The 22,510-nt window shown below is 38.6% G+C and overlaps 1 protein-coding gene across 1 annotated transcript in view; it reads right to left on the reverse strand.

Annotated features, from left to right (window-relative positions):
• The window catches only part of STT3B (STT3 oligosaccharyltransferase complex catalytic subunit B), a 108,540-nt gene that overhangs the window by 24,930 nt on the left and 61,100 nt on the right, over nucleotides 1-22,510 (reverse strand). Inside the window, exons 4-6 of the mRNA XM_006270508.3 lie at nucleotides 17,743-17,808; nucleotides 13,860-13,959; nucleotides 383-481 (exon numbers count right to left, since the gene is read on the reverse strand). Coding sequence (XP_006270570.1) covers nucleotides 383-481; nucleotides 13,860-13,959; nucleotides 17,743-17,808 — 265 coding nt within the window. The remainder of the gene's footprint in view (nucleotides 1-382; nucleotides 482-13,859; nucleotides 13,960-17,742; nucleotides 17,809-22,510) is intronic.

Here is a 22,510-nt window from a genome sequence, read left to right on the forward strand (position 1 = left end):
GATTCACCCTCAAGACTATATTTATTGGCAAATCTATTAGGGATGTGAACAGTCATTCATTTAACTGATCAGTTCAGTGATAGCTAGTAAGCTAGAACTGGTTATTGTTTAGCCTGGGGCTTGGCGCACTCCAGGAGAGAAGGCGGGTAGGTGAGGAGGGAGGGGTGAGATAGACAAGAAGGAAAATGTAACAGTTAAAAACGGGCATCTCTTCCAGTAAATTCTCTCATTTTTAAGCTTCACCCATTACAATTAGCCAATATGCTTTGGTTTAACAGCATATAGAGGTAATTTTTTTTTTTTTTTTTTTTACTAAAAATGTATTGGGTTCCTTGATATATTCAGTATTCCGAGAATATGAAGAGAACATTGGTTTTCTTACCTGCAGCTGCCATATGCTCACTTGTTCTAATTGGCTGAAATCCCACAAAAGGTATCTGCATTGATAATATTAAGCCCACAATATAGAAAGTGCTATATGCTATTGGAGACACAAGAGAAAGGAAAAAGAAACAATTACTACACAGATACGTCAAAGTTTTTTTGTTTTTGTTTTTTTTATCTCAAGGGAGGTTTAACTTTCTTTTTTGTCATCTGCAATGACACTAATACAATAAAGCATAACCCTACAACTTATTTTATCTAACTTATTTTTAGTATGGAATATGGTGCTAGTATGAAATTTGCCAAAATGCTTGTTAGAAGTAGGGAGATGTTTAAAAAGAGAAACTTTTGTAGCACAGCATAACTTATAATTAGTCTCCTCATGATCTGTAAAACTAATGCAACTAATTGCACTACTTTATGCTGTTCCAAAACAAAAGGGTTTTTTTTCCTTCTGCAGTTTGAGAGGTAAATCATCTGAGAACTAATCTGCCCTACCCCACAAGAAAAGACATCTATAGCATTCTGCAAGAGGAGACGAGAAAGAAACTATGGTATGTAGAAAATAGACAGCATGCAAAAGAGCAAATGGCTAAAGATAAATTAGTGTACTTATTAATCCTTTGTCTTAATAGAGAAAAGGGGAGGTTTAACTGAAATGAAAAGCAGTACAATTAAAATTAAAATGCTTTCTATATAATATATAGACTAGTACAATATAGATATACTACTCTATGAAATTCATTACCACAAAGAAGTGGAAAGTAATGGCCTTGTAGAATTGAAAAGATCAGACATCTATGAATAAGAACATCTATAGTAATACTGGATAAAATGCGAGCGGTTTTATTTCAAGGGAACGCTGTATTATTGTGATTCAAGACATCAGCAATCCACTAAATACTTTGCAGATTCCTCCCATCATCCAATACATGCCTTACAAATATCTGTGAAGAATTGGGTATTAGCAAATGTCAGAGTTATAATGGTATTCTAGGCAGACGGGCCAGATCTGAAATGAGAATTTCTGAGCAGTCTTAGCTTTGTAGTCCTGCTTTTAAGAAGCTATCATGAAATTCATAAACTTTCCACATATGACCCTAGCCAATGTAATTCAGTGTAGATGCTATGAACATATGATTATTACAAAACAGGATCATGTGAAGTTCAGAACTGGACCACCAAGACATGCAACCTACACTACAATGCTGCAATTAACCTAACCATGTTTATGTTTAATTACAAGGCCAAAAAAAACACGTTTTAAAAGGATTGAGACTAGATGATGTGTTTCACTTTAAATTACAAAAAAGGACATGTTGTAATTATCCTCAAAACAAGCAGTAGAAACTGAGGGAATTCAGAGTTGGGGTTAAATTTTAAATAAGTTCAAACCTACTGAGCTGTAGAAATTCAGTCAGAAAACAGAAGCAACCCTCACTCTGCCTTGTAGTGACACCTTACAATAATAGCATGATTAAGATCAAGGAATGTTCAGGCTTGTAATTTTTAGATCAGATTAAACTAATCTAAATAAATGCTTTCTAGGGGTATACCAATAGAGAGCCCATATTTAAGGACACATATCATGCCGATTTCCGATACAACTGCCTCCAGCTGGTAAATCTGTGGTGGAAGTGGAGAGAGGGATGGGAGGGAAGGGGTATGGGGGGGCAGATCAACGTCCCTGCGGTGAGGGAGGGTGGGGCCAGGGGCACTGGACAGAGGCATGGCTCATTGGGGGGTGGGGGGGTGGCTCCTGCTGCTGCTTACCCCCCAGATCTGCATAGGATGGGCTGAAGCCAGTGCTGCACAGCTTTTCTTGGTGGGGGCTGGGCTTGGAGCAGGCAACAGTGGCGCTGCAGCTCCTGCCAGTGCTGCTGGCACCCACTCCAAGCCCAGCTCCCATCAAGAGCCATGCAGTGCTGGCTCCAGCCTGCCCTGCTTGCACCCCAGAAGGGCACTGGGCAGTAACGGGAGCTGCTGCCCCCCCCCCATGCTCCGTCCCACAGCTCTATCCCGTGCCCCCTACCTCCCTCACTGCAGGGGCATTGATCTGCCTACCCCATGCCCCTTTCCTCCCCTTTTGATTTGTCAGCTGGAGGCAGCTCTCCATGCTGCCAGCTCTGCTCTGCGTTGCACTGTGGCTGCGTGCAGCACAGGCATTTATCAGCCAAATCATTGGGCCGATATCCGATACAGCAATTTTCCTTTATATCAGTACCAATCCAATATCGGACAGATTAATCAGTGCACCTCTAATGTTTTCACTACTTTTAAACAACTAACTACAAGCTTCATACACAAATGCTAAAGAAGAAACCAAAAAGAATGCTATGTTATAATGTTTCAAATTATTTGAATTTACATCACATGTACTTTTTATTCTGAATTTTAGAACTATATTCATCTTTGCTCCAGATGCTTTATACCATTGTAGAAGTTCTGAAAAGCATCCAGAGCACTTGCTCCTGTTTATCCTACTTCCTGTCCTCACTCCCTGCACAAGATTTCCAGCATCGGATACCTTCCCTTCATTTCACCAAAACGCAATTTCTATCAAGTATAGTGCGCTGTGTAGCTGGTGGGTTGGTTTGTTTCTTATTTGCAAACTGACCTGTGAATAGAGACTTAAGAAAACAATCTTCCCCCCCTCAAAAAAAATATTGTTTTCTTCCATAATGGCAAAATATTTGCTATGGTATTCAACAGGATTAAGCAGACAGACTTCCCCCAGTTACAATGCTGTCTTTCAAACTGATTTGAACATTTCCCCCCCCCCCCTTAACTTTCCTCTTAAATCTGCACTGAACTTGATGACCTATTTTAGTAGTAAAGTGGCTGCAACTAAAACATGCTGCTTTAGTCTCTCAGCTGTCACACAGAGATGAAGCTACATGGTATAGTAATGCCCCAGATAAACAACATGCACATTTCAGGGAGAGCTCAGAGCCAATTGTGGGGTTTTCACTTTTGTCCTTTACTTCTGTCAAAGTCCTCTAGACATCTTTTTATGGATACTAAAAAAAGTGTGTGTAATATCTCTCTCTCACATCACCTTTATTAGGTTGCTTTAATTTTGTTCCTTCTCTCCACACACACACACACACACACACACACACACACACACACACACACACACTTAAATAAGCAACATAGTAAAAGACTTGCCAGGATAAAACAAAGGCAGTTAACAAGTATTTGTCCAATCAACTTCCTTGGGTCTCCTGCTGTTAGGTTCTCAAATCTTTCAAAAATTGTCTGGAGCTCAATTATTCAAATTATTTTAAAGTTCTTCTGGTTTACTTGATCAACAAGGCCTATGGGATAGATTATAAATGGCATAATACTGTCTTCTATAATTTAGGACTCATGTTTCATTCTGTCTTCCAGTACATAGACCTAGGTAGCTAAATGCCCCATGAGTGTAGTATATTCAAATAATTTCCAATTTCATAACAATGCTTGTCAGGGGTTTTGTTTTTTTTCCCTTATTAATTGTTGACTCACTAAGCCTTACCTGATATACTTTGTCAGTATCTCCATTATAATACTGTACCTCACTGCAATGCACCGTGGCTGTCATCTTTATTTCTCTGGGACTGTATCTATAATCCCAACATGCCACTTACGATAGTCTTCAGATCAAATTTCAGTTATACTCATTAAACCATACTTTGCCACTGTTAGTATCACTTGTGGCTCATCTTGCTTCCCCATCCTGAAGTGTTTAAACCCCTTTAATTCATTATTCTGTGCAATCTCTAGAACTATTTTATCATTCAACTTGAAAGAGTAAAAACTCAGCTTTAACTCCATTTTAAACCAACTAGTCTCTTCAATTCAATCTACTTGTGTTGCCTGTTCTTGGATAACTTACAATAAATAGAAACTTCCAGGATAGACTCCCCCCCCTCCCCCCTACTTCTTTCCCATATTCCTACAACTAGGAGACCACTCCCTTCCTAGCTTTCTCTCACTTCTACAGGTAGTATGGGCCACATCTTTTGGCCCCAACCCTACAATGGAACCCTAAAGCTCATACAAATTTCAATTAAGTTCAACAAGAGTCTCTATTTAAGCCAAGGTCACTGCAGGATTAGGACTTATTACTAAATTATACTGCTGAAAGCAACTTCAAGAGGTCATCTAATTTATCCCTCTCTGCAGTTGACTCCTCCATGGAGCATGTAAACCATACTTCAGATATAACTTTAACTTTTCCTAAAAACCTCCATTGATAATCTATCCAGAGGTGGGCAAAATATGGCCCACGGCCTGGATGTGGCCTAGCAGGCCACTCTACCTGGCCCACAGGGCCCCTAAATTTAGAAAATTAATATTAATCTGCCCCTGGCTGTCTGTCATGTGGCCCTCAATGGCTTGCCAGAACTCAGTAAGCAGCGCTCTGCCCAAAATAATTGCTCACCCCCAATGTTAATTATCCTGACAATTAGCTTCCCTCAACATGTTATAGGTATTGCAGAATTAACTAGTTAATTGTGCAATCATCTTGAGACCAGCTACACATGCAAAGGACTTATCACACAATGAAAAGCTCCAATTGGCCATGAAGTTAGACCTCAACTTAACAACCAGCTATCAAGTTAGTACTAATAAGCTTTAGTCCGCACGTATAGCGGGGGCTCCCTGCAGCTGGGAACTCATCAGCTGTGGGCTCCTAGCCATACAGGCTTACCATGCCCAGCCAGGGCTACAAGTCCCACAACTGCTGGGGGCTCTTACCCCTAGCAGCTAAGGACTCTGGGTCCCACCCAGACCCTGCAGCTGTGGATATTGGGTCTCTGTAGCATGTCTTCAAGTAAATTTTTTTTTTTCTTTTTCTTCCTCTGCGCCGCCCCCTTCCCTCCCCCCGCCCCCGGTCTGGGGGAGTGCATGAAACCCCTGCGGTAGAAAGACTGCTTTTGAAGCAATTTAATTTCCCCGTGCATCGGGCATGCATGAAGCCCCTGGGGTGGCAATCCTTCTGCCAGAGGGCATCACAGACCCCTGGGGGAGGGAGACCTGCTGCATGGGTGCCCCCACAGCTAGGAAACCCTCTACTGGGGTGTGTGGAGATCCCAGCTGCAGGAGCTTGCCTCTTGCCAGTGCAAGGGGAGTCCAGGATCAGGCTGCCTCTGCACCAGCAATAAGGCATCATGGGATCTAATGAGCAATCCCACAATCATGCCATTCCACACTTACATGGCAAGATGCAAGAGGCACAACTGTGTGAATCATGCATTAGAGCACATTGCACCTTTACCTGCATGGGTAGAGGAAGCCTTAGGAAAATAACCTAATATCTAACTTACACCTCACTTGTTGCCATTAACTCATTGCTTCTTGTCCCATGCCCAGTGAATATGGAAAAATACATAATCTTCTCCTTTGCAGTAAGTGATCACATATTTGACCTCTCCTTATACTGCGTCTTCCCTAAACTAAAAAACCTCACTCAGTTCTTTCAAATTTTTCCTCAGAAGTCATGTTTTCTAGAACTCTGCATATTTTTTGCTTCTCCTTCTAATTGGTCCACATTTCCTCAAGCATGGTCCAAACTCAACACAGTTCCTCAGTTTGGGCATTATCAGTGCTGAGAATATCAGGAGGATGCTTCGTGATATAAGGTTGTTTTTTGGGGGGTTTTTTTTTGGTTTTTTTGCATCTCATGGTATCTAGAGATTTTTCTTTTTTGCATCAGTAGGATGTTTTTGGCTGGCATTCGGTTTAGTCTACTATAACCCACATTCTTTTTCTGCAAAAGAGATGCCTAGCCAGTTGTTCCCCATTTTATGTTGGTGTAATTTATTGCCAAGTATAGTATTTTTCCAAATGTCCTTTTTGAATGGCATCTTATCTCACAGCACTTTCAATTTGTCATGTTCATCCCTTAATATTCTGTTTCAAAATGCTTACAACCTGACTCACTTCAGCAACATCTGTAAACTTATAAAACGGATTTTCTAACACAATACCCAAACTTATTAATGCATAGCTGAATAATACCAAGACCAAGGACAAGTGAAACCTTATTTGATCCATCCTTCCACTTGGACAATGACCCACTGGTAACCAGCCTGGCTATCAGTGGTTTTCCAGGTAGTTGGTTAACCATCATTTACAATAGTTTTCTCTAGGCCATCTTTATCTAACTTGCTTATTAAAATGTGAAAGTGTCAAAAGACATCAAGGTACATGATATCTATAGCTCCTCCTCAATCAACAAGGCCTGTTACTCTGCCATAGAAAAAGATTAGATTGGTTTAACATGACTAACAAATCCAAGTTGGTAGTCACTTAGCACTGTTAGCTTCTTGATATCATCTTCTCAGTTCTTACAAATAAAACTGTCTTATCTTTCCAGGATGACTAGTCTGTAATTCTGTGGATCTTCTTTTTAACCACTTTAAGGAGAGGAGCTTTGCCTTTTTCCAGTCTTCTGGAATGTACCTATCTTCTACTAGTTCTCAAACAAATTCCTAACAGCTTGGAAACTGCTTCAGCCAGTTCTTTAAATACTTCACCAGAAAGTCCACCAGGCTCATTCAGTTTGACATGCATCTTCATTAAGTGTTCTCCGCTATTCTAGCCTGACTTCTTATCTTCTTGTTGTTGCTACTCATGTTAACCTTCTGATCAGTATTAACTTTTGGCAAATACCAAAACAAAGGCATCACAACTTCAGCCATCTCTGCACCATGTTTTCCTTCTTCCTACTAATTAAACTATCCATTTTTTCTTTTATTCTTTATTTCCATTACAAGCTTAGATCTCATTTTGCACCTGGCCTTCCTAATTTTAGCCCTACATGATGATATGCTAGACATATTTTGTCTCTGGGAATCCAATTCAGGCTGCTTACAAACATTAAACAGCAGACCCCATGCTTTACCAGAAGCAGCAGCATGTTACTTAGACCCAATCTCACAGCATCTGTATAGACTGGGTGATTCAGCAAGGCTTTTTGGCACTTATAGCTAAAGCCGATTCAATCAGCCACTGGATAAAAGCACCTTATCTATACAGATGTCAGGTAAGCCAGATTCAGCTAACACTGACTCTTCTGGGCATGTCCTGGGCTTGGCACTGGAGTGCACAGAGTTTAAAGCACTCTTTTTTTTTTTTTTTTTTTTCTTTTTTCTTCCCCTGGGTTTTTTGAACTGTTGTTGGTTTAATGTCTGCAAGCAGCCTGTTTCTGCTCGAGTTACTTCTTGAATGTTAGGTTAGGCCACTGAATGGCTCACGATTCTGCCATTTAACCAAGATTAGCATTTATCACGCTTTTAACCTTTGTTATATTGGGACAGTTTACACGTATGCCTTCAATATTGTTTTATTAACTGGCAACTCTCCTGACCTCCTTTTCGCCTTGGGCTGCCTCCCATACTATCTTTACCTATCAATTTATCTGAGTATTCAAGGCTGCTCTCTTGAACTTCATTTATCTCTTACTCTGCTGCTCTCCCTCCTTCCCTTCCTGCCTTCAACTTTTTTATTCTCAATGCATTCTTCTTCCTAAATTACATTTTTTTTTGTTTATATTTCTATAGCTCTCGGGGACTATAGTCAAGGATTATGACCCCCACTGTACTACATGCTGTTCAGAAAAAGTAGTAAAAAAAAATAAATCTGTGACAACAGTGAAGATCACTTGCCACCTTTTTGTTATTGGTTGATCTCTTTTAGCAACCGCTTTTCAGTCCTTGGTCTGCCTGCTATCTCATCACATGGTACCAAGGGTGCACATATTTTACTCTCTAAAATTTTTTTTTAAAGGAATTCACTGCAATGTTATAAATAATTCATCAGACCATGAGAATGTTACAAGACTGCCATCCTGTGGCACTAGACAATGACATTCATCACTTTTTATAATAAATTATTTTAACTACAAACATGTTTAAGTCTACTCCAATAATTCTTTCTACTTTCTAGATCATGGTAATACATTTTCCCCATTTACTCACTTTTTCCCTGACTCGTCACAACGTTTTGGAAATGTAAAACACTATCCCTCAGATTCCCCTTTCCTAAAAGGACCAGAGAATATTTAACAGAAATAAAGAAAAGCTAGTACACCAATTGCTTTATTTCAGTCCCTCTACTTAATTTAAATCTAAACCATATTCTACCCTGGAGGTTCCACAATGAAAACAGCACACCCCTTCTACTTTGCAAGTGGTAGTCACCTGCACAGAGCACTATCTTCTCTCAGGGTTAAATTCTGTGATTGTTTCATGACTACCTGCTCCTTTTGACCTAAATGAATTTATAAAACTAATACTACTATTATATGTGAATACTGAAGCTGTGTGTAAGAGAATTGTTCCAGTACTCGCAATCTCTTCCCTGCTGGTGTGCATGTTCTCACAGAATATGCACACCAAGTAGTTAATTCCGATTCATGTATTCTAGTCTCATGATTTTGAAAGCTTTAATTAGGTCACCACACAAAAAAAAAAATCTATTTTACTTGAGGAAAGCAATTTCATAAACTGAGAAGTAACATAATTTGGTTGCTATGCACTTTATAAAATTATAAGAGAGTAAACTTTTAGAAGTACATTGGTGACCAAACCAATACTAGATAAAGTTCTACAATAAAATTTATTTAGTTTCTATAATCCATGCCTCATTGAAGAGTACTTGAGCCCAGCAAACAGAACTCCTCAGTCCCAAAGAATGTACTGCTACCACAACAAGCAAAACAGACTGTGGTTTACCAACCGAATAGTCATTTTTTGTTCAAATTGCAACATACTAGTATGGAGGACAAGGAAAAGATCTTGCAGGTTTAAATTAAAATCTCTCTTTCCCCTGGATAACTTCAATTAAGTGAGATCAACTTTAACAACTCAATTAAGTGTGTTTGCTAAATAAAAGTTTAAACATACAGAATGTTAAAATGTAAGACTGCATGATTCAGATCTCAAATTGTAGGGGGGGGGGGCGGGACACTACAAATCCTCTAAAGGTCACAATTATACCATAAGACTGCATTTATTCCATTACAAGTGTTTTACAGTGCAGTGAGACTCTCTTTATGCAACAGTTTAAAAATAAAACATTTAATGTTTCTATATTGATTTAGAAATGTATCCAATATTCAGATTTTGCACTCCATTACACTTGCAAACAATTTACTTATTCATTCTAAATCACCTAAGGAAAACCTGAACGTTAAAATTAAGTAAATCTGGATATAAAATCTTTTTTTTTAAGCTATCAGTGGATTAACCTCATGTGTGTTGAAGCATGGTCAGCATATTGGTAAAGTACTGATGCCAAGTAGGTCACAAGATTCTTGGTTGACTGATACATTTGCCTAAATCAGTGTCTTCAATTCTATCACAGTTCATACTTTTAGTAAAGTTGAAACCAATAATGAGTATTGTTCTGTTCATCTTAAGAACTCATTAAAACCCAGCTGACAAGTGATTTTTTTTTTCCTCTTTTACATAAACCAAGGAACAATTTAATTTCCTTTTTACCACCTCACTTTTTTCAAAATTCTAGCAAGTGGACTTTTAGACTGCGTGAAAACTTCATGCTTTGATAACATTAATAACAATTTGTAAAAAAGCTAGCTAGCAAAAATGAACAGCTTTAGCAGAATAAACTTTTGTTCTAAAACAATATCAAAAGATCTTGCTTAATGTGGACAAGCCCCCAGCTGAGACAGGACTGAGTAAAATGTGCAATGTATTTCAATAAACTAAAATTCACAAGTGTTTACTCTTCCGTATTTTTTTTATATAACTTTTTTTTTTTTTTTAATTCTGGATCATGTTGGAGTCTTACACCATTAGTCAAATATAGGCTCAGATCACCAAAGATAGAAGAGAGGCTATTTTCATAATTTTAAACCTGATCTGTTATTTAAATCTTTTTGTCTTCTGAGAACAAGATATTGAAAAATTAAATGTCTGATAACTTAATCTACACTAACACATTTCAATAAATTCAAGCAGCATTTGCTGCTGAAGTAGAACAGCTGTACTGGTGGAAATCACTGGAGCAGCAAGGATTTACTGAATCCTAAACCTGTATTTGATCTCATCTACTGATGAGATTATTGATATTTTCATTTTATTCAATTAGTTCAAAGGTTAGTTCATTCAAGATTTGAGAAGCTGATTTTTAAAAATAGGAAAACAAGCGTTCCTGCTTCAATCTACAAATAAAATGAAATGCAAGAAGATGAAACTACTTCGTCTAAAATTGCAAAGGACATCCTGATGTAAACAGTTCAATTTTCTAGCTACAGATAAAATATTCTTGGTTTTACCTTTTAAAACTGATTTAACTTTTGATAAACTTTTAGTTTTTTCCCCTTTAAACAGAATTTTGTGCTAAATACATAACTCATATTTCTATAATCGTGTTTGTGTACTTTAGCTGAATTTCAATCCAGATATAGCTTGACACAGAAATCGCAAATAATGAATGAATCGTCTAGTAAGGAAATCCAACGCTTACCATTCTATGATTAAAAATTAAGAATACATATAAATGAATATTATACTACATAATTTAGGGGTGCATAAATACAGTTTCATTATAATACAATACCATCTGATAACTAATATACAGCCCAACAGCTTGGAGAGCAGCATCCTGCCAGTAAATCTGTGGGAGGAAGGAGCATTGGGAGGGGAGGGGGGTGCCAATCGAGGCCCCCACAGTGAGGGAGGGAATGGGGCAGGCACTGCCCAGCTGGAGCAGGGTGGGATGGAGTCATGGGTGGCTCATCCAAGAGGTGGGGGGGAAGTGGCTCCCCACTGCCACATGCAACTTCAGGGGAGGCATGGGGGGGGGCACATGCCCCATGGATCTGTGCATGGGGTGAGAGCAGGCTGCGCCTCCTTCCAAGTGGGGGTGAGGTGGTGGCAGCAGTGCTGGGAGGGGTGGCATGGGGAATTTTGGGGTGGCTGTAGCCATCCCTCCCAGTGCTGCCAGAGTCTGCCCCAAGTGCAACCCCCCACCAGATCAACCCCACCCTGCTACAGTGAGGGAGGGGACAGGGGCTGGTGCTGCCCATCCAGGGAGCGGGTGCAAGACAGACCCATGGCCATCGGGGGGGGGAGGGAGGAGAAAACGTGTGCCCCCAGATCTGCATGGGGCAGACTGGAGCTGGGGCTGCGCTGGGCTCTTCTCAAACAGGGGCTATGGAGGGGGCTGCAGCCACTGCAAATTTTGCCATAGCACCCTTCTAGTGCTGCTGCATACCTGGCGCAGCCCTGGCTTGGCCCCTGTCTCCCCCCATGTACCACTAAGAGCTGGGGTTGCACCAGGCACATGGTGCCGTTGGGACAGAGCTATGGATAGAGTGCCTGCCCCTGTCCCCTCACTCTCACCGTGTGTGTGGTTGGGGGGGGGGGGAAGGTGTTGATCTGCCTCCCCACACCCCTCCCCTTACACCACAGACTTAAAGCATGGAGAGCTTTCTCCAGCTGGTATCAGAAATCTGATTGGTATTGGCTGATTATGCCACCTTAAAAATCTGATATTGGTATCAGCCTCAAAAATCTCTATTGGTACACCCCTAGACTTAAGACTTTTATTATGGCAGCAGACATGGCAGGAAGTATCCAAAGGAAGATCCATGCCCAAAACAATTTTAAAAACTCAACAACCTTCTGGATAACAACCCCCCGCCCCCCCCCCCCCCCCGGCCTCCTGGTACACAGTTCTTGTTTATTACTCTGTAACAAGCCATGACAGTATTTTCATCAGGACCAACTTATGCAATATGATAATGCTGTCAGTGATTTACATAAAGACAGTTTGAATGCCAAGCAAATCAATTAAAGTTAATCCCTTCAGAACACTATTTACATACGCTTAAAAGCATAGTCACCAACAGTTTGAAGGATTATTTTGGACTTGACTGACTCTAAAGCTATTATTTTTAAATCTCAACATACTAGAAAGCTAAAAGTATCTATTTTGGGGGAATATACTAAATCCATGAAAGCTTTAAATAAAAATTAGATTTCTTCATACATTTTTTGGAAAAAAATCTTCATACTCTATTGTATTTACCCAAATCCAAGACTACCTCAAATTTAAGATGACCCCCTTCTAACTGGGTTGTACACATGGAAAATTTACAAATTGGTTTATAATTTTCATATATGAAGTTGTGTGTGTGTGTGTGTGTGTGTGGGGGGGGGGGGGTGTCTTAAACTCATAGACTGTAGAGTCGGAAGAGACCACAAAGGCTCATAGTGTCTGGCCCCCTGCCCCTGGCAGGAAAAAGGACCAAGGTCATTACTTCCACAGTGGCAGGCAGTAAAGGGCCAAACCTCTACCACCTGCTGTCCCCTCCCCCTTCCACACCTTCTGCCAAATCTCGTCCTTTGGGGCACTCAGCCGCAGCAAGGCACTAACCTGACCTCAGCCCAGCCTGGCAAGGAAGAAGTAGAAACAGCAGCCAGTGGACTTGGTCAGGGCTAGAAGGACCAGAGCTAGAGCAGTGAGTAAGAAGGCAAGGGGCAGCTGGTGAGAGGAGGAAGGCACAGGCATTGGGGGTGGGGGGGAGGTGCTTCATGGTTCTTTTCTGTCTCTCCCACACTCCACCTAGCTACATACTTCCTGCTGATTGGGAGGGATAAATGAATGGACCTCATCTTGGATTCGAGTAAATATGGTAATTCATGATCTTGCAAGGTCATTTTCAGCCCCTTACAACCTATGCAACGTCACCTAAAAAGTTTCCTTTTTTTGGTTTGAAAACTGCTAGGAAACACATACCATCCCTCTGTGGAACTGGCTGAGCTTTGGATTCAGGCTTTGTTTCAGAGAAGTGGATAACCACAGGATAAACAGGAAGCTATTCCTGAATGTCACAGAAGATACACAAGTATCCAGCTTGACTTCAGGTTACCAAAGAAAAAAAGAAAAAATAGCTGGGTATTTACCTTTCAAAACAACTCAAATTGAGCATCTAAAAATCACTACTCATTTAGTATACATGTGCACGTTTTGTATACTTTTTCAAGTGGGCTGTTTCAAGTATCTTATACTAGGATACCAAACAGTTCCTTAAAGGCTTGGCAAAACAACATTTTATATAACTCATGTTGAATATGGAACGCTCTTCTGAGACAGAATATTTTATAATTTTGTGGAAATTGGATGAATAGCTTCTAAAATGCTGCAAGAGTATATTGGCAAAATATGAAGCCTGTGTATTAAATTTACTTGAATTATTAAAGGACTTGAAAAAAATTAATTACAAATTGGTGATTTCTCCTTTTTCACTAGTGCAAAAAGGAAAGTATAATGTGACCAAAGTAACTTAAGGTGATTTCACATGAGACTGTTTTCCTTATTTACAGCAAAATTCATAGGTAGGAAGATTGTATTTCACATTCCTTTAGTTAATGCTTGCCAAATTGTATTGATTATTCAATGAAAATGAAATCAGTTGTTTTAGAAGTGGTTTATAATACAGTCAGAACACTCACCTATGTAGACCCTCCTGCTGTATCTCTGCATCAACAACAGAACAAACACATGTAGAGGAATAAGATTGATGATGAAAACATAACCACCCCATGCAGAGACCTATTGGAAATGAAATTGTAAATTAGATCATTCAAATATCAGATGGCCTGTTACAGAAATCCTAGTGTAGACCAGGCTTTATAAGCACGACATCAAAATGGGTCTCTTCAAAATGCGTTAGTTTAGTGTAGAAAAGGCAGCCTATATTTCCAAATATATCAAACTGTCAAGCTGAAGCTAAACTCCCCCTGACACCTAAGAAAGTGTTAAGTGCAATGTGCCTTATCTATATTGGATCATACCAGGCAATACATTTTTAGACCTAGTTTTGAAAAAGGCTCAGATTCATGCATTTATTTTTAGAACCCCATGGTCAAAGCAACAAACTGAAATTATTTAGGCCAAACTTGGAAACAATTTTACTATAATCATAATGTACAGTAACTGTTTATTTTTCCTGGCACAACTACCATAACATCTGTGTTGTCCAGATGATAAGATTAAATAAATACATTAAGACAATCTACAGTCAACAGGAAAGAAATTTTGAAAGTCTGGAATATATTAAGATATGTTTTTATTGATGTACTATTTGGTTTATATGGAAGCATCACTATATTCACTATCAATTTTATTTGTTTTAAAACAAAGTGGAAGGGGATAAAAAGAAAATGCATGCATGTTTGAAGACTATAATAAGTAACCACAGAGTGAAGACTAGTAATGCCATGAACACATGCAATTTCATACTCAGTCTGTGCCTCTGTTGCCTGAAGGAACACAATTAACTCCAAATCCATTTATTTAGAGTCTAAATGCACCTCTTTTTGCCTGATCCTTTCTCAACTAATGAAAGCAGAACTTTCTAGAAGTCTAGCTAAGCTGCAGACAGGCAGGGGAACATGCTGTTAGACCAAATTACATCTCTTTCAGTGCAAGACTATTTATACATACAAATCACCAGTGAAAGGCATATTGAACAGCGATGGTGGAAGTCAAATAAATGCTAACAGCATAATAGAGCATGAGTACAAAAATAAGCAAAAGTTACTCATTTTGAAGAAAACTCTGCAGATGAAATTACTGCATCAGTGAGCTCCACATGCTATTGAACTTAATTAGAAGTTTTATCCATGTCCAAACCAGTTATTTTGCAGCTATCAGCAGAACTTTTAAAGTCAATCCTGAAACACTTCTTTTTTTTTCCAAGCGAATTACTATTTCCTTGGCTTTCTCAAGGCAGAATGAAGCTTAAACCCCCAAACTACCACTCTATTATAAAGTTCTCAACTGATACTACAAAAAACACTGATTTTTACTAAAAAAAATATATTATGATGGATACATTTATGTCAGGCTTCAATTACCTGGAATTTAAAATGTCCACAGCAAGTGAGGATCTCATTTCCAAGAGAAACGGGTGTATGAAAGTAAATCACCAAAGGAATAATGCAAGGAAACTACCTATAGATGGATCATCTTTATCTTTACTATTAATCCAACATCAAATTTTAACCCTTACCTAACTGAAAATGCCCTTAAAACCAAGGAAAAAAGCAGCAACAGTCAAATTAACTCAACCTTAATAGTCCAATAGTTTTAGAACAGTCTTTCTAATATTACACATACAAGTCCTACATTTTGGGGAGAATGGGGAGGATCCATGAGGAAAATCCATTACTTCTACTTTTGCCTTCCTTTCAACATAGTCTGATTTCGCCACCTCCACAAGATTGTACAAACTAAGATGTTACTCAGTGGGACACTGCAGACAGTTACTTTCAACAGAAAAAGTGCCTCCCTGTTATATTTACCTGCTCATGAAACTCACTCATTTTAAGGGTCTGATTAGACTATGTGGGTGGTAACAGAAAAGGTTATGCTATGCTAGTATAACAACCCCAACCCTTGTGTTTTTGTTTTTTTTCAGATTTCATATGTAGCATACCTTGAAACTAGCAGGTTTACAAACACCTTGTATAACGTAAAGCTGCTTTGGAAGGCAAGATTTCATAGAAAGATGTGTGTTCAATTAATGTATTTACCAGAACAATAATATCATGTACTGTTAACATGCTTTTAGACGAGTGGTAGCCAACCTTTTTGCCCAGTGGGCTGGATGAGCAGTACCTAGTCTGTCTGCAGGCTGGATCCAGCTGGTGGTTCCAAACCAGTGTGTGGGGCAGGTGTGGCAGGTCTTATCTGGCCATGTGAAGGGGAGCAGGGGGCAGTCCAGCCACAACACAGCCCTGCAGGGGAAAAGGGGCCATGGCTCAGCCCCAGCCTGCTTTGTGGAGGGACGGAGTGTGGCTTGGCCCTGATCAACCATGTAGGGCTTGGGCTTGGGGATTTTGGTAGCGAGGGAGAGTGGCTTAGTGGAACACATCTGACCTATGGACCAGAGGTTGAGCACATCTCTGTTTTAGACCATTTAAACAGCATCCAACACTTCAAAATTAATATACAAACTTCAGTCTGCCCTGTAACTTGTGTATTCTTTAGCTTAAAAATATATGGTTCTCTGATCAGGGACTTTCTTGTCAGCTTGCCCACCTATGGCATGGGACACCATGGTTGAGTTGCTTGAATCAGATTTTTAAACCAAGTCTTCTACCTTCCAGGTGAATTTCCTGAACATGTGACAACTAGCTATTCTGCGGTGGGAGGTGGGGAAGGGCTCCCCTTCTGCTTTTTTGCTACAAATCTTAGAAGGGCCCTTGTTTCATTCTGATGTGGAATGGTGACATTTTTCAACTCTTAAAGTACCATGGGACAATCTCTCCTTCAGTTTTACTTTGGATCCCATCCCCATCAATTCTTAATAATATTGTTGCAGAAACTCTTGTTTTTTCAAAGAAAGACCAGAGGAGACCTTTATGATCAAGCAGTCTGACCTCCTGTATGACATAAGTAACTGAATTCGATAAAAAAATTCTGAAATTAAACGTAACAACCTTCAGTTGAAGTAGAGCAAGTCTTTCAGACAGACATCCCATTTTGATTTAAAGATCTTAAGTAATAGAAGAGCTATACTCCATTTGTTAAACTGTACTAACAGTTGATTATTCTCCCTTTGAAAATCAAATCCACATTTTTACCTTAATTTTTCCAACTTGAATATCCAACTGTTGAACCTTATTGTGCCTCTATTACGCTGATAAGCCCCTTGGCAGCTGCTTCCATGCCAACTGCTCGGAGGGGATGATTAAAGTAACTTCTTCACCCTTTCTTCAATAAACTATATGGATTTCTCTGTACCTTCCCAGATGCTATTTGTGTATGATCCACCAATTCACTCATTGAAGTCATCTCTCCTACTGCCAGATTATCTTCCCACCCAACATCACCCCAAATATCTTTACTGAACATATTCTCCCCAACTACAAAAAATCTAAATTGCAAAATTCATGGTGAACTCAAGGGAAAAATCTGTTTATCCAGACTCTCATATCTGCTCTCTTCTGTGACATTTTCATATTATCAGGAAAAGATTTCAATTTCATCCACACACACGATCAAAATCCTGCCTCTCTGCAACTGGACTGAACAGCAACTCCAATCAAAACTACTCTCTTGATATCAAATCTGAGAATTTATCTAATTTATTTTAGACTGTTTTTCTAAGGGAATTTCACTAGGGAAGTGTACTTTTTATAACTATACCCTTCAAAAGTACTGTCAATTCTCAGAAGTTGCTTGTGTATTTAATACATTAGTACTAAACAATTCTGATATAACCTGAAGGCTTCCAATGAGAATTTAATCTCCACAGTTCTTAGCTCTATAAACAAAAAGACCTATCTTGTCAAATAAATTTAGCTCACGTACACATAAAAGGCTTACCATATAAAAGTAGGATAAACAGCAGCAGATTGTCCAAAAGACCGACCCGGTTTTCACAGACTTCACCTTTTAAAAAAGCAGGCATTGATCAGTTATAGAAATATTATTTTCAACAATTAAATTGGCTCTATAATTTTTTTTTTCAGAAAAGCGAAAAAGATCAGCTATATAGAAGCCATGGGTAATACAACTACTAAAAAAAAAAAAATAAAAAAAAAAATCAGTTCATACTGATTTGCCTACAGCTTGAAACTCAATGATGTATTTCAGAGATTCTCTCTCTCTATAAAATAAGGATGCAATTCCTGTGCAAATGATGCAAGCAACTGAAGCAGTCTATACTCAACTTCTCATTCCATCTGGTGCTAGGATAGTAAAGTATTTCAACTTCTGAGGCACAGCAGTACTTAATATTAACACACCATACTACTATATTAGGTACTTCTACCTTTGAGGAAGAAGAGTACTTTCAGTACTTTACTATGAGTACTTTACAGCACCTTTTGGGTAGGGTGCCACTTGATTGCTGTAAATGTGAATTTATAGGTTCTCCTTGGACTACTGCCCATTAATTTCCTACCTGCATACTTTTTTTTCAGCCTTTGTAATCAATTTTGGGCAATGTGCTATTATAACCCAAAAACCAATGGCTGGGGAGTGGGGTGCGGGGGCAGGAAACAAAAAACACATCTTAAAAGGCTAATGGGAATGTGCAGCTATCACTGAAAACACTGAAGATGCATTTGAATTCAGTAGGGTTCCATAAACAGGGCTGAGGGTCTGATTTGACCTGATGATGTGCTAGGTGGAAAGAACCCAAATGCACTTTGAAAACGAGGAGAATGCACTAGTCAAAGGAGGGCAGAGATGCACCTTATAGACAGAGATCTACCTAAGTCATAGTGAGCAAAAGGGATTTTTGCAGGCTGCTCCTGGCGCACAGAGCCAATATCACTGCAAACCTGCTGCTTGCCACTGATTGGCGGAGAGGCAGGCCCACATAACAAGCAGCTCTCTGAGCCAGTAAGAGATGGGGAAAGAAGGGGGCTACCACCATCTTGCCTGCTCCCCTTCCTGCTGGTGATCTGCCCCAGCAGGCTGCAAGGCCAAGCTATAGCAGCCATGAGGACTGCTATCTCCCACTGGGGAGCCAGCAATTTAATTTTAGTAAGTTGGGTTGTTATGTGTGTTTTATTTTGTGGACAATGACTTTTTTGTGGTTCCCGTAAAATCTGCAAAACTGCAAATTAAGTAGGTCCCTACTTGCAGACTAAATCGGAGATCCATAAGCTTTTGTGAGCCTGAGCTTACTGCACTTCATCAGATACAGTGAAAGGACATGTTGATCAGTTAGTTAGAATTTTTTTTTTTTAAATGAATTACAAGAGTGATTTAAGCTGGGCCTGGAACAGAAAAAAACTGGAATACATTACACTGTCCATCACCTTCCTGCCCCCTCACCCCGCAAATGTTGCTATACCTGGCAAAACTGCCATCTGAAGTGTTTTTGAAGAGCCTCCCCATTGCTATTATAAGAGGTTAAATTTATTTACAAAAAACTAATAACTAAGTTTTTACTCATCAAGTTGTCCATTTACAGGTTACCTTCCAAAATCTCTTTAAATACAATAACTTACAGAAATACCCCCAAAACAAACGTCTAACATAAAAGTTACATATGCAACTGGAACCTCTTAAAATAAGTGGCTATGTGTAAAGTGGTTGATAAAAATGTAGAGAGAAAATCTGGACTTTTGTGTATACTGAATTTAATTTTTAACTTGCACTTTTAAGTAAAATCTATTTACGGTACTTTTAAAAAAAGACTATTTCTATAATTTCAAAATTATGAGGACAACTCATGTTAAGGCCTAAAACTTGTATTCCAATAAAAAAACCCTGAAAAAAATTAAGCAGAACATTTGCTGTCAAACTTTTAAAGAAGGCAAAACAATGGAACTGGTGAAGTCACTTAGCACAGCAAATGGATTGTTCAGGTGCTTAAGTGCTAGCTGGGTTTTAATACCAGTAACCTCTTCTGTAGGTACAGAGAGAATTTCTTCTTTATTTTAGTTTATTTAGCAAATTTAGTTCAATGATTAGCTTGTTCAAAATTTAAGAAGTTGACTGGGAATTAGAAAAAACAGGGAAACTTATTTTTATCTTCTAGTCTCTGGTTTAAAATGAAGTATGATATTCACTAGTTCTAAAATCCTGAAGGAACTGGCATTCCAAAACAAGATCAGTACAACTAACTGCTCGTAATTTAATAAGTAACTTAAAAACAAAACATTCTGAAAAGGTTATTTTTTCCATATGTATCCACACATTTAAGGTAGTTTAAATAAAAACAACTTTCAAAACATTATTTTCTGCATTTAATAACATCAATTTTTCATCCACATATAGCTTGATATAGAGGAATAAAAAAAATGAATCATTTAGTAAAAAATAAACACACCATTCACTATTTTCAAAGATAATAAAAACGTAAAAAATAAGAATATGAATAAGTTGATGTTAAGCTATACATTCTTAAGTTTGTTTAGATAAAATATGCCCTTCAAATTGGTAAATATTTGACAAATTTAGAATATTTTTAATGATAAAAGACCATATTCAAATCAAATCTTTTCTAGGTAAATGACAAAAATTACAAATGCAAAACATATAGTGGGACTATTCAAAGAACAGCTGAGATACTACCTTTTAACATTTTTGTAGCCATCTGTAACGCCTCTTGGCAAATTCTTTTAGGTTTTGAGGAAGAAAAAAAAGGTCCTGTATTTTTTTTATAATACATTAGACCAATGGGGAGCAACCATTTCTGGCACCAGGCTGGAATGGCCAAGCTCAGGTCCAAGGTGGGCCAGTGCCAAGGATCAGCCACTGCTGCAACTTCTCTTTGCTGTTGCAGGGCACGGGACAGCTCTCCGCCCAGCTGCAAAGGCAAGATGTAAGCAAAGCCCCAGCTATCGAATGTTGCTGAGGTTCTAGTTCTGCAGGCCTGATCTAATGGCTTCACAGGCAATCTGGTTTGTGGGCCATAGGTTGCTGACTCCTGCATTAGCCCTGAATTATGAACTAGCACTGCTTTTTCAATTTAGTCAATACTTTCATTTTTTTTAAATGAAATCCTTATTTAGCTTGATAATTATATTGTGCCCTGATATTAAGTTTAAGATTTTCAACATTCTGTACATTTTTGTACTAATGAGTCAGTATACTGTTTTGGAGAACGTTAGAGATTTTAGCAGCAAATAAACAAATGGTGATTGTACTCGTATTGGAGAAGGGAAAACATCTTTCTAATTCCCTCTTCTTTCTAAGATGGGTAAAATTGATTTTAAATTTGTCAAGAGACAAATTTGAATTCCTTGTTCCCTACCCCAGCAATGGCTGGAAATAAACAATTCTCAACTGCAACCCATCATAGTCTACTACAGCCCAGGGTAACAAAGAAATATTGGTGCACTGTTTCTACTACAATGGAACTGAGTAGCTATTCTGAAATAAAGCCACTTCATCCCCAATACTGTTCACACTTATGCAGCAGCATACTTTTTCTGCTATAAGTATGCTAGAAATTTTTTTTTTTTTTTTTTTTTTTTTTTTTTTTTACAGACAAATCCGTATTATCAAGATTTAAACTGTAATTAGAGTTCAAAAGTTGACACTTCTTAAAGTTTAATGGGATCAATTTACACCTCAGAGCACTATTGTTTCTGGTTGTCTGTGTATGCAGGTACTGATCATTACAATCAATCTATTCCTGTTCAAATTCTGAAGACTGGTGAGAGCTAGAGGCTTTTTTTAAAAATGAAATCCTTATAGGAATCCTAAAGCTGTTACAAGTTTGTATAATTTGCAATCCACACAGATCTTAGTTATCTATTCTATAGTAATTTATATTTAAATCTGCTCATAGCTTAACTACTTCTAAGTAACAATACAAGTCAATTTTGTTTAACCATGACAAAAGAGAAAATTTACCACTGCAAATTTATTTTGGATTAGCAGACACTGACTCATAACTAAGACTGTCTCTGCTTTGGTTCCTGTCTCTCCAGTTCACTCACAGTTGGCCAAGAATCAGGAAAAATGTTGATAATCCACATTACCCTCTTCCCATCACATTGCAACCCAAGTTTCAAATGTCGTATACCTAGAAAACCTTGTAAAACTATATTAAACATCTATTTAAGGAGATGAATAAAAATAGGGAAGGTAATTAAATAAAAATATCCAGTTTTTTCCAATTATAAATATGTACTTGCTAATGTTAGTACCAATGGGAATTCTGTTTTGCCCTTCTGCTGATATACAGTTTGGTTATGGGCATTTGCAAACAAAGAAAAGAAAAATACAGCAACAGAATTGTATAATTACATTCCCGGATACCAATCTAAAAGTGACCAGAAGCGTCTGTCAACCCTAGAGTGCATAATAAAACAGACAAATGTAACCAATAAAGATCGATTAACAGATACCAGAGTTCTCATAACAAATTATTAACTTGCTTCCAAAAGAGCACATTTACCAAAAACCTTTGCTAACAGACATAGAAACCAAACAAAACAGTGCTATACAGGAAGAGAAATAGCATCAGTTTGACCTGGCAACCCAAGCATCTGGATAGCTTGCACGCTTCAGCAGGGCTTTTTGGTGTTTTTATTTAATAGCAGACTGAATCTAAATTTTCTACGCTTCCCAGAAGCAGGCTCCTGGGGCTAGGAGCCCCCACTGATGTGGCTCCCAGCTGCAGGGG

This window comes from Alligator mississippiensis, chromosome 5, assembly GCF_030867095.1.
Source record: "Alligator mississippiensis isolate rAllMis1 chromosome 5, rAllMis1, whole genome shotgun sequence".
In the NCBI taxonomy this organism is placed as follows: Eukaryota; Metazoa; Chordata; order Crocodylia; family Alligatoridae; genus Alligator; species Alligator mississippiensis.